This window comes from Arachis hypogaea, chromosome 9 (assembly GCF_003086295.3).
Source record: "Arachis hypogaea cultivar Tifrunner chromosome 9, arahy.Tifrunner.gnm2.J5K5, whole genome shotgun sequence".
Classification (NCBI taxonomy): Eukaryota; Viridiplantae; Streptophyta; class Magnoliopsida; order Fabales; family Fabaceae; genus Arachis; species Arachis hypogaea.
The window spans coordinates 104,012,396-104,026,183 of NC_092044.1; the positions used below are offsets into that span (position 1 = coordinate 104,012,396).

General features: G+C 30.5%; 3 protein-coding genes across 3 annotated transcripts; 1 reads left to right on the plus strand and 2 right to left on the minus strand.

Annotated features, from left to right (window-relative positions):
• The first annotated feature begins 1,154 nt into the window (after positions 1 to 1,154).
• Positions 1,155 to 3,463, plus strand: LOC112711417 (uncharacterized). The gene is made up of 2 exons (XM_025764067.2): positions 1,155 to 1,690; positions 3,006 to 3,463. The coding sequence occupies exons 1-2, from the start codon at positions 1,612 to 1,614 to the stop codon at positions 3,215 to 3,217; spliced, it is 291 nt and encodes a 96-aa protein (XP_025619852.1). The 5' UTR covers positions 1,155 to 1,611; the 3' UTR covers positions 3,218 to 3,463.
• Positions 3,464 to 3,855: 392 nt separating this feature from the next.
• On the minus strand, positions 3,856 to 4,912 carry LOC112711416 (stellacyanin). The gene is made up of 2 exons (XM_025764066.3): positions 4,636 to 4,912; positions 3,856 to 4,398 (listed from the first exon to the last, which is right to left on the minus strand). Exons 1-2 carry the CDS (start codon positions 4,802 to 4,804, stop codon positions 4,001 to 4,003), a joined length of 567 nt encoding a protein of 188 aa, XP_025619851.1. The 5' UTR covers positions 4,805 to 4,912; the 3' UTR covers positions 3,856 to 4,000.
• A 1,291-nt stretch (positions 4,913 to 6,203) lies between these two features.
• LOC112709406 (uncharacterized) lies at positions 6,204 to 7,767 on the minus strand. The gene is made up of 2 exons (XM_025761294.2): positions 7,374 to 7,767; positions 6,204 to 6,456 (listed from the first exon to the last, which is right to left on the minus strand). Exons 1-2 carry the CDS (start codon positions 7,615 to 7,617, stop codon positions 6,284 to 6,286), a joined length of 417 nt encoding a protein of 138 aa, XP_025617079.1. The 5' UTR covers positions 7,618 to 7,767; the 3' UTR covers positions 6,204 to 6,283.
• Between the last annotated feature and the right edge of the window lie 6,021 nt (positions 7,768 to 13,788).

Below are 13,788 nucleotides of genomic sequence, written 5' to 3' on the forward strand. Positions count from 1 at the left end.
TAACTTAAGAAGCTATAGCTACTAGAACTATAGGACTTGTAAGGTCCAATCATCTCACAATTATAACAACTTAGTCCACAGTTTATAAAGCAGGTGATGCACCACTGTTTTTTTAACCAACTTAGGTTAGTCTAGTGGTTAGCTTATTAGGCCGCTTAAACAAATGTCGATAGTTTGAATTCCGTTTTATGCATATAGCAATCCATTAGCCAACGACGAATCTTCAAACAAAGCTTCGATCTGCGATATATTAGTCCTTGATGTGTCGCGTGCTGAGGAATACAGTGAAAAAAACTATTTTTTATTTTTTTATTAGATAACTGAATTTCATTATACAAAATAAACAAGTACAAGAGTGAAAAGACAGTAGGTTCAACATTACAACTGATCCGTCATCTTATAATTCGGTCTTTATTTTGCATTAGGAGTTATAACTCGACGTTAACTATCATTCATTCTTTGCTTGTAATCGACACCTTCATTACCATCATTTCCATCTTATGACCGAACGGTCATAACATGAATATCATTCATCAAATTTATGCCTAGGACACTAATTTCTATATCTCAGCAGACAATGTATGATAAGTTCTATATCATCATGTCTTACATTCTATATTCATTGAATTATTATAAATAAAATACATGATAAGTTATATTTCATGTCTTACATTCTATATTCATAGAATTATTATAATACATAACACATGATAACTTCTATTTCATGTCTTACATTCTATATTCATAGAAATATTCTTATACCTCTTTAAACACTTGTTGACTTGAGCGTTGGAGTGTCTTTTGCAGGTATTCACCCCTTGTTCTCTCTTTGCCGACGTATACCTCATCTTGACGGAGAGTTTACAAGTACTCACTAGCGAACGAGTTATACATCGGCCAACCTCAACAAGAACAACAACAAATTATTTTTTTTATAGTTTCCAGCATTACATTAGGTTTTTTTTTTTTGGACGGGAGCAGTACAACAGTGATTTTTTGGATCGGGGCATTACAACGGTTTTAATTTCCCCAATAAATAATAATATCATTGGACCCAACAAAACCACGGGCTCACCACTCGTAAAGATCCAAGCCCAGCTCCCATGTCAATATACTAGAGCTATTTTCGGCTCAAAATATGGTGCTCCATGTTTGTTACTTTTCAATTACAACAACAAAAATGTAATAAATAAAATTTACAGAGTAACATTTTTAGAATTTTACTAATTTTTGTCCTAAAAATATAGGTTAAATATATCATAAAAATAAATATAAAAAATTAATTTTTTTACATTTTTAATATATTAAATATATTAAAATTTTTATTATTATATTTTTAAAACGTGTTCTTATAACACAAGTTAATTATATTCAAAATATTTAAACAAATTAACATTTTAATATAAGTTCTCAAAAAAAAAAAAAAAAAGAACTAAGTGTGTTTTTGGTCGTCTTAATTATTAATAAATGTAATTAATAAATTGATAAGGTCTATAATTAATATAAATATAAATGGCCAGTTTTCATTAAGAAATAGAACTGATTAATTTTGCGCCTGTGGAAAGAGAAGAGAAGAGAACTCGGTCGAAGAGGGTATTATTTTCCGCAGCCATGGCTTCCAACACCGCTCTCAGATCCGCAGCAAAGCTTATTCGCTCCTCTCAATCATTCATCTCTAAATCACCATCTGGTAATTCCTCTCTTACCGGTTTTTTCTCTTTATTTTCAATTTTTTTCTACCAAATTAATATTCTTTATTTTTATTTTATGTAAAAAGGGGGAAATTTGCAAAGTGGCGTGGTCATATTTGAAATGGATCCATCGTTATGAAACACTGAATTTCCAGTTGGTATTAGGGTTGAGTTAGCTCGATGTGAATCATGTGCTTGAGCTTTAGGAAAATTAGAGAAAACAAAAAAGGGTTCCTTTTGTTTAACCTATTTTCTGATGTGGAGTTTGTTCTTCGAGTTAGATGATGAATTAGTTGGAATTTGGGGCCTGTGTGGTTTCTGTTTTAGATTGTCGCGTTTACTTTTTTATTTTTTTCCTTCAGATTTTTGTTCCAGGAAACAGTTGAAAGTAAAAGGGAAACAGTGAAATTAAATCATGAAAACTGGAACGCATTAATGGTTTTTTCAGTCATTTATCTATGATTCTGTGTTTTGGTTATAGCTCTGAATTGTTTGATATTCTGGAAAGGTCTGAATTTTTAGGGTTGACATTTTGTTTGTGTGATGTTTATGGCATGTCAAATACATCTATGGTCTTTAGAGTAGTTTGGTTAGTGTTTATGGACAGCAGCCATGCTCCGTGTATGTCAAAACTTAAAACTCAGCCACCTTATAGAATATATATTGAAATACAAAATATAGAACGTGAGTATCTATAAACAATATATATTGGTTGATTTGGTGACTAATTTTTATGTGCATATAACATTTATTCATGGATATGGTAGGATACAAATATGTTTGGTTGAACTAAGACAGAATCAAGAGAGACTCAATGGGACTAAAATACACTGTCTTAGTTGCATCTCAGAAGGAAGGCCACTAGTGTCTTTGTCTCGTCCTATCCCACCATGTCTATGTAGCCTAAAGTGCTTTATGTTTCTTGTTTCTTGGATCATTTGCTAACCGCATCCTCATTTTGCTTATGAGGGATTTCAATCGTCTAAAGTCAGGGTAGTAGTTATAGATGTTTCAAGTATGATTAGATCCTCACTTTAGAGGGTCCAAATCCAATTATGAGGCTGCAAACTGAGGACTTACTTTTCCCCCTTCTTTTTCATATGTTCCAAGATAGATTTTACTTGTTTTGTAAAAAACTGCTGTTGACAATAAAGTAGGCTTTTTGTCTTTGGATTTAGTTAGCAAAATCTGCTTTTTAAAATGGCAGAGAATGAAAGGAAATATTATTCAACAAAGGATTGAATGATACTGTTCACAAACCTTTTGGGAAAGACAGTTTTCACAATTTAACCTCATGTCATTGCACTGTGGCAGGTAGCCGAGGTTTCCATTCTACTGGCATCAAGAGAGGCGGTCATGGCCATGATGAGCCATACTACATGCACGCAAAGCACATGTACAACTTGGACAGGATGACCAATCAGGGATTGAAAATGTCCCTTGCAGTGTTCACCGGCTTCAGCATTGGTGTCGCGGTTCCTGTCTATGCAGTCATTTTCCAGCAAAAGAAGACAGCATCAGGATAGGTCCTCATTGTAAGATGAGATTGCATAGCATATAAGAACAGTTGGGGGGTCCTGAACTGTCTTGGGTTGCTAGGTTATTGCTTTATTGCTTTGACATTTGTTTCCGTCGAAAATTCAAACGGAAAACCAAATTTTCCATTACTGGAGTAATAATTAGTTAACGGTTCTCTGGTTGTATGCTGTGATGTTATAAGACTTACTGCTTGAACAACACATTAATGTCTTTACATGGTCTTTGTCACCTTATTTCATTTTTTTATTATATAGCTTGATTAAATTTAACACAATATTAGGTTTGCCATTTTTTTTAAAGTGTTAGACAAAAGTTTCTTTAACCCAAAAATAAAGCTATTAGGATTGCATTGGAAATCAAGGGTGCAACTCCAAATAGTTTATACAATGCAAGTAGTTTTAAACCATTTTTGTTTCCTGTATTTAGTGACATTAAAATATGAATTTATAATTTCATACAAAATATTCAAATTCAGTCTACTAGGGCTATGTGAGGTGGATTACATACAAACTATAGAAATAAAATCTAAAGTAAAAGCCCCTCTGCCTCCAAGGCAAAGCATATGATTCAAATGGGTTTCTACAAAACAGTTTAATGAGGTAAACTAACATGCCAAGTTGCCAACTTTGTTATGCATAAAAACATCAAAGTGTCTATCATTCAATTGTGTTCAACAACAATCATGTATAAAGTATGTTGTGGATGACTCTTCCAAGAAAACATAACAAAATTACATTTTTTTTTGTCAAATTAACGTGAACTTGTTTTCTCTAAATTTGTATCATCCCAAAGTAGCAGCCTAAAGCAACGTAAACCAAACTGAGAATATTTGGTGGGAAATTCACAACTCCATTTGAAACAGGTGTGTTCTTCTTTGATGAAGGAGACTGTTGAAATGTAGTTGCAGGGTTTTGGTCAGATCCGGCCACAGCATTAGGTGCCATAGCCGGTGAAAGCGTCGTGTCATCACCATGTATATGAATATGGAGCTTCATCCCTCCAAGGCAATACAACCTGTTTCCGCTCACAAAGTATCTATCCCCAGCTCGTGTCAATGGCACCGAAGTGTTTCCATTTCCATAACTCGCCAACACATCGGTTGTGTCACATGTATCATAGTTCTTTTTTGTAACTTCGTCTACACTATTGGATGATGAATACTGAAAAACTGCAAAATCAAATCAAAATATACCCGGATAAGTTAAAATTTATAAATTCTGTGAATAAAATTTGATTCTTAGTTATATGTTTATTGCTCTTAATATTTCAATTTTTATTGAATTCCAGCCCCTCAAAATTGATATGACAAATTTAGTACAACTGCTAACATAAACAATAATTCATTTCAGAAGTTACTGTATCAAAAATGAGCCATATAGAAAATGAACATTAATTAAGTACTTACCAAGAGAATCACCAACTTTGAAATTCTTATCAGCAACCCAAGTTTCAAGATTAGTGCTAATGTCCCAGCCAGAGGTATCTCCAACAGTGTAGGTGGTGGCTGAGCATGACACCACCACAAAAGCAAAGAGAAGAAAACATGACAGGACCACCTTTGCCATGTTGATCATAAAGTTAATTATTAAGCTGAAAAAAATGGAACTAATAAGTTTTATTGGGCGGGTCCATATAACATAAGATATATATAACTACTTGGAAGTTTGCTCATTTTTCAGATGACCTAACTCCCAAAAAATTAATAAATTTGCAAGAAATAATAAATGATACTTGGTAATTGGTATGTGAATTTTATCAAGATGGTTGAGTGATTCATTGGTCACGTTAGCTGGCCAGTGGTTAAACCATATTGCACTGCAAATAAGGCTTTTAAGTAGGTTTGACTTTGAAGGTTTAATTATCTAGTTCAAGAAGTAACTGTTCTTCATCCTTTTTTTTAATCTAATATAAACATGATATTCTTCAATTCCACAACGAAGAAGAAAAGAAAAGAAATCTAAGTAAAAGGAACTAGGTCTAGTGGAAGATTCCGACTTCCGAGTCAAAATTTCAAATATAGTAATTGAAAAGAGTGCTCACGTTTTGTGTGTGTCTTTATATATAGGAAATTTAAGAATATAAATAAAAAAATAAAACAAAAAAGTCTTATGGACAAAAAAAATTAACTATTAAATTAGCTATTATATATTTATGTATATTTATTACATATTAATTTACATATTTTTCTAACTAGATAATCAACTATTAGAATAATCAAACCTATCATAGGAGAATAATTAAATCGGTAATAAACGAATAACTAACCTTGTTTAGTATTATAATAGAAAAACTTATGAGATGTCAATTATATATTTCTATATGCGATGGTTGATTAAATTGTTTATATATACGTATTTGATCTTGTCTCAGGTTTTTGCATTTTTTTTATTTATTTTACTTTTTCACTCCTATAATTTGAACCCAAAATTATTGATTATGAAACTAAAGAACTTGTGATTTTGACGAACGCATAGTATTTTTTATTTCCCAGAATATTATTTAAAAGAAATTATTTTCAACCACTTTAACTGAAGCCATCAAGTGGAATGAGAATGACCACCCTAAAGCATGGACTATAAAAATCCCACATATTTAGTATTAATTGTTAGAGCTTTATGATTAGTGTGAAGAAATTATTTACTCAAAAATTTAAACTAATAAAAAGAGAAATATATGAATGTTTATACTTCTAATAATTAGTAAATTAGTTAAGAGGAATGCTAAGGGGCCAGTAATTTTAGTGTTTTGTAACCATCAATTGGCCATTAATAATATTTTTAATGGTGTGAGATTACATCTAATGGTAGGAGATCACTCACTTTTGTTTTGTGGTTAAGTGCTGGCCAAAAAACACAAAAGTTGCTGGCCTCCTAGACTTTTCCATTAGGTAAATGTAAGACTATTGCCATTCACCATTTTGGACCATCACCAATTGCTTCTAAGTTCTAACAGAGAATAATACAAGGTGGGAAATAGTTAAAAATTTGAGCTTAGAATTGCCTTGTAGATTTGTAGAAGTACTTGCACTTCAATTTTTAACTGAAGCATATAATTTACTTAAAGTTTTTTAGATGAATGGAAAGTTTATCAGCTGCAAAATCTTTTGTGGAAATGTCATCTGGGTTGACAATAGGTAAGAAGCCCGTTTGAGTACCATCGCTGCCATTTTCAATTTCTCCTTCAAGACTCATTCCTTCAATGCTTCTTCCTCCTATCATTCCCACATCTATATATAAAACAAGAAAAGAAGAGAAAAGAAAAAAGGAAAAAAGATGGAGCTTAAAATAGTGATGTTATAGAATTCAAAGTGAGAAAGTTAACAATACATCACCTTTTTTTTCCTTATATTAGTGCATGTCTATTTCTTCATTAATCTCATAAGCATGGTGAGATCAAGAATTTCTTCCAAGTGTTATCAAGGTTGATTTGGTAAAATTTCAATTTTCATAAGTAATTTATAAAATTTTGAATGATAGTTTTTGTAAAAAGTATAAGATTTATATTTAGTAAATCAAACTGAAAATAATTTTTATAAATGCATATAATTATTGTGTTTGATAAAATAATTTTTAAAATTTAAAATAACCATAATAAACAAAACTAGAGGAAGAATTTTGATTGTGAATAAAAAATTTAACCCAATAATTAGTTAAGAATAAATCTAAATATTTATTAATATACAAGTTAATTTTTTTTATTTTGATAAACACAAATTAATTTTAAAAGATAATTGTTGAAGTACTTTCAAAAGAAGTTCTAATATTTTAAAACTATAAACACAGACACAAGACGAACTATTTGTATTTTTTAAAAATACAAACACATTTTTAATAAACTTTATCAAATCAGACCTAAGAATATAAATTACTAAATAATTCATAATTAGTGAATGCAGAAGTAAACTATGATGATCTATGATTCCATGCAAGTTAGGTTCAAAATTAGATTTATAGATGCCGCATATCATAACTGTAACATGTTGTAACAGACTCAAATTCAGATTACAAAGACAAAACAGTGAAGAAACAAAAGAGAAGGAACACGATACACATGACAATAGTCACTTAAGACTCATTATAGAAACTAATTATATTCAAAGAAGTAAATCTCCGAGGAATGGATGATGTGGAATGTGTTCTGCACCTGGGTTTGAGAAGAGCCAAAGAGCGAGGGCACAAACAAGGAGGACAAAAGGGATAACATGAACTGCATTCTCTGCGAACTTGACACGTGCCTTCTCCTTCTTTGCCAACTCAGCAATGGGATCATACGTTGGCAAAGTGGTGGTGTCAAAAACAGAGTATGATCTGTGCCCTGGAGACAGAGTTATTGCTGAATGCTTGAAGTAATCATCAGAGAACCTGTTCCAGCTTGCAGACCTGTGCATCTTCACTTATGTTCTTGTTTTCTTTTTGTTTTCTTTGATGAGAAGGAAAATGGGAGTGGATTTTGACGGTGATTTAAGAGAAGGAAAAAAGAAGATCATGTGTCTTGTGCATCAAATAAATCACTAAGAAGCTGAGTCAAAGCTAATCCCAAAAATAAAGCCGAATTCATTGTGTTCCTCTTACCAATTCAGACAACTCTACATAGTTTTAGGGGCAATTTAGACCATCAAATAAATTATAGTCCATACAACAAATAAAAAGAAGGTTATTTTCGGATCTCTTTACACAAATGCACATAAACGGCTATAGTATTATGGTTTATACGAAGATATAAATAATGCATAAAACTTTACTTATGAAGAAGGAGAATAAAATAGTAAATTGCTCTACAAACAGAATTTTATACAAAAAGTAAATAAGAAACTTACAATTAAAACATTATTGATCAAACTCTTTTAAATTCCATGCTATTATTTAACATTCAATAATAAAATATCATTCTATTAAATTACTTATACAATTAAGATGATTAGTTTTTTTAGAACATTATCATATTATTGTCTAAAAATATTATATTTTATAATTTCTTTTAATTTCTTAATTAATATCTCATTGTTAGTAAACTCCTATTTTTTTTGTATAATGAATATTATAAGAAAGGTAATTATTTTGATGTTCTTCTAAAAATAATATACAATAGATATGTTTTTTAAAAAATGAGTAAATACTTATTGTTTCAACCAAATTATACATGACCAAATGCACATTTTTTTAGGGTCAAGCAAGATTTTAGACCCTAAGAAATAGGCCGAAATTTTTTTTTATTTCTAACTTTTTTTTACATATAAAATTATCCTTAAGGTTTAAAATCAAATTTTAAAATCGTTCCTTTTACTTAAATATTAAAAGTTTGGAGCAAATTACCCATAACAAAAAAATTATAAAATAAAAAAATGTTTCTGCTCTTGCGAAGGGGGAATGGAAGAAGAAGAAGGGGGAAGTGAAGAAGAAGAAGTTGTCCACGATCCACCTCTACCTCCGCTTCCGCCGCCACCTCCGATTTTGGTCCCTAAGGTAAGGACGATTTTAAAACCAAGTTAAACCTTAAGGACGATTTTGTATGCAAAAAAAATTTGAGACGAAAAAAATTTTCGACCTATATCATAGGTACCAAAATCATACTTAACCTTTTTTTTTGTTATTTGAAGAGAAAACATATGAAAAAATATAATATATATAATTTTATATGTGTGTACATACAAAAAATTAACTATCAAATTAACTAATATATATATATATATATATATATATATATATATATATATTTTAAATTATACTTTGTATTTCAATATATATTTTATAAGTGTTGTTAATATATATATAACATGGTTGAATCATTTATACATTCATATTATATGTATATAAAATTAATTACTCATATAAATTACATATTAAAAATATATGAAATGATATATATATTTATATATAAATATATAATTATTAATTTGATAAATGATTTTAGTATGGATGTCATTTTTATCATTTATAACATAAACAATGACTCATTTTCTAAAAAAAAAAATAAAAAGGGAGCAGATCAATTTTATTCAAGAAAATTTATTATATATATATAAATTAAAGATAAAATCTTATTTTTATGAAAATTTGAGCCGTGTCATTTGTTGAGTTGCTTTGCAACTGAAACCATTAGCCATCTATATATTAATACAAGTATGCTTCATAAATAATATAGCCAAACAACTAAACGATTACTTTTTTTTATGGAGTAAATAAATGGACAAAAGTACATATAAAAAATATTGAGGCTGCAAAATACGCACAACAAAATCGTACGGTTATAGATTAGTGGCATGTTTCTTATGGATATGGAGATGTATTTTTTTTAATTATATATGAAAAATGTTTGAGGCCACAAAAATATACATAACGTAATTGGTTAGTAATGAAAATTCAGTATGTGTTATGCACGATTATAGATTAGTGGCGTGTTTTCAATGGATATGGAAATGTATTTTTTTTTTAAATTAGAAAAAATCAGAGACTCAGATTTGGCTGAAACACAAAATTTAAGATCTGATTTGTAGTGTATTGAAGATGACCAATGAATCGGAGCCTCACATATCTTTGTGTAATTTTTTTTTAAAGTGTAGAACAAATTGGTGGGTCAATTTTGTGTTTTAAAAAAAAAAATTCATAAATCCTAAAAACCCAAATCGATGGGTTAAAATTGGGAATTCTGATAATCTAATTTGTCTACATAACCCATGGGTGTGCCGTTTCGCAAGGGAAACTTCATCTTCTCCATCTCACCTGCTGCTGGTCCTTCTTCTTCTTTGTTGTTTTCCATTTCACTTTTGCCAATATAAACTAGTTGAGGAGAATGAGTGACATTGGTTTAAAAAAATGAAAGATAAAGTTATGCTAAAATTATACTATGATAATCATATCTTATTACAAGCATCTAAGGAGGAAAAATTTACATGCGAAAATAATGCATGTGATCTTATTATTCCTTTTACATTATCATTTGAAGAACTAAAATGTGTTATTTGTAAAAGGGTAAATTCTTATATATCAAAGATGGTATCGAATATTTTGTATCGACATCTCTCTCTCTATCTCTCTCTCTATATATATATATTCTTATATATCAAAGATGGTATCGAATATTTTGTATCGACATCTCTCTCTCTCTATCTCTCTCTCTCTCTCTCTATATATATATATATATATATATATATCTCTATATATATATATATATATATATATATATATATATATATATATATATATATATATATATATATATGATGGATTCGTTCATTTTCAAACGAAGTATGTCACCGACAATGCGAGCATGAAAGAGATGTTTTCAATCTATTATGAAAGTCGATTACAAGTGTGTGTTATCGAGTTATACATTAAGTTCGAACAATTTAAAATCAATCGAAATATCGAATGGAGAGATTATAATAGTGATAACAAAAAATGATTCAAAATCAACTATGAGGTTGTTGATTCAAATGAAATGATGGTGAAGTTGATGATAACATGAAGACAGATGTGACGGAAGTGACAAATGTATTAATAAACCAGCACCCATTTAAAGAGCCATCTTTCATGCGCACGTTAGATCTAGAAGTTATGTATGTATCAGAATTTCTTGAAAATATTTGAATCTAGATATGTAATTTAGATAAGTATACGGTAATTGTATAACATTAAAATATTTGAGTTTGGCGTAAAATAATATGATAATTATTAGATTGTTTATGCAATTAATAATGACTAATTACATTTGTAGAATAAAATAAATTTGATATTATTTATTAAAATATATATATATTTATATTATATATTTATTTATAATATATTATACAGATACTATATCTATATATTCTCATATTTATATATATTATATATTTATCTATTTATACGTTTAGACAAATATATAAATGTATAATATTTAAGTATATATTATATATTTATATTTGATTTAATTACTCTATTAGTTCCTATAGTTTTACTAAATTTTTAATTAGGTCTTTATACTTTTTTTTCTTTTCAATTAGATCTTTACACTACTTTTAATTTTGTAATTACGTCTTTTTCATGTTAAAAATGTTAAAATTAACATAATATTTTTACCAAAATACATGCGGTCAAAGATTTAATTAAATTTTTAATTATAAATACCTTCACTTTGCAAAGAAATATTCAGTTAACTCTAATATCTTTTACACTATGAAGAACTTAATTACAAAACTAAAGCAATGTAGGAATCTAATTGAAAGGAAAAAAAGTATAGGAACTTAATTAAAAATTTAGTGAAACTATAAGGACCAACAGAATAATTAAACCTTTATATTTTTATGCATACTACATATTTATATATTTATACATACTATATATTTATTTATATACTTATATTTATATATTTAAAATCTGTATATTTAAATTTAATATATTTATATATACTTGTATACATACTTTGTAAGTTTATGTCATGGTGTTGTTGTGGTAGAGCCTTCTATTGCAGTAGATGATGAATTTGTCGTAGAAATGAAATTTAGTTCACAAAAAACTGTGATTGCGGTAGTAAAAAATTACGCTATCTGTGGAGGCATAGACTATAAGGTGTATAAGTTGAAACCCCACACATTTTATGCAAATATACACAGTACGACACAAGTTGTGATTGGCTGATTAGAGTTAGCATGATTCAGAAGAAGTATTATTGGGAGATAAAGAGATATAATGGTAATCACACTTGCACTAGAACTACTATTTCTCAAGACAATTCCAAACTGGATTCTATCACAATTGCAGAAGTAATTAAGCCTTCGGTAAAAGCTGACCCATCCATAAATGTAAAATCTGTCATTCCTGAAGTTTAGTCGAAGTTTAATTACATCATAAGTTATTGCCAAACATGGTTGGCAAAATAAAAATCAATAGAAAAAATATTCGGAGGTTGAGAAGCTTCCTATGAAACCTTACCCTTATAGTTTGAAACCATGACCACAGCTGTCCACTTTGAGACCATACCTGAATACCAGGGGGATAACTTAGTTCATGATATCTGGGTATTACATCGGGTCTTCTGGAGTTATTACCCTTACATTAGAGCATTCATGCACTGTAAACCAATTGTTCAGGTAGACGGGACTCACTTGTATGAAAAATATAAGGATTGTCTATTGGTTGTAGTTTCACAGGATAGAAAGAACAATATCGTGTCTATTGCATTTGCCATTGTCGAGGGGGAGACTTTTTATGCATGACATTTTTTTCTTAATAACTTGCGACAACATGTGGTGACACTGGATGGTGTGGACCTCATCTTTGATCGACACGATTCCATTAGTTCAGTTGTCCCTTATAGCAATGGAGCTTAGTTGCCTTCAAAGGCTTTCCACATATTTTACATCAGGCATATAGAGTCCAACTTCTTGAGAAAATTTAAGGCACTATATCTACAAAAGGTATCATCAACATAGGTAAATAAAAACACTTAAGTGTTTAATTGTTATAGTTACCATCATCATAATGGTTGTATCCTGCTTTTTTTCTTGTTGCAGGGTATTTTAGGACAGTGCACGAGTACCAGTTTCATCACCAGTGTTTACGCAAGCGGGATGAGGCGTACACAAGGTGGCCAGATAGAATTCTGCGTGAACAGTTTGCTTTGGCATTTGATGGTGAATACCGACGGAGACATATGACTACAAATTTAATTGAGTGCACAAATTTAGTTTTAAAGGGGGTACGTAATCTCTCAGTCACTGCACTTATCAAGGCAATTTTTTACAGTTTTAATGAGTTGTTCACTCGAAAAGGGCTAAAGCTGAGACTCGAATTAATGTTAGTTATGTGTTATCTGAGTTTGTGACCTCCAAGTTGCATACCAATCAGCACACAACGGGAAACATCTAGGTTAGTTGTTTTGACGAGTAAAATGAAATATTTGAGGTGTGTGAGATGCCTAGTGGTTTGGAGTTTGTAGTTGATCTTCGTCAGCGTCGGTGTGATTGTGGTGAATTTCAAGTGGATTTAGCTATTAACAACACCTCAACCCCCATCACTCTTGCTCAAATCAACAGATAGTCTGCCTCTAGAGTTTCCTGAAGGTGTATGAAACGAAATTCTCAAAAAATACAATAACCTCATTCCTTAGGTTAGCACATTCTGGTGCGCCGAACTAGGTGGGGGTACTTTACTTAGGTTACAAGACTATAATCGCCCTGGATCTGTTGCCATGACACCAAGTAGTTGGCTGAATGATGCTTGGTCTCCTGTTTCCAAATGTGATACACCCCAATTATGTTGCTGTAATTGAAACGACGGTGTAAAAGGCACGTGAAAGAGGTATGAGGAACATATGGATTTGAAGACTGCTGAGGTTGCTCCTGCAGTGGTTTTGACTATGGGGTTGTTGCGACTGTGGTGATGGTTGCGGCTCTGTATGGTGTGGCTGATTGGGTTATCATCGCCCTCTTGATTTTCTTGCAGGACAAGATCAGACAAGTACAAGTGAATCCCATATTTCTCTCCATACCAATACATATAAAGGTCCAACGGATGATGCAAAGGCATGGGATCCTTAGCTAGGACATGAATGAATTAGTTGGTCCGTTGCATTATCCAAA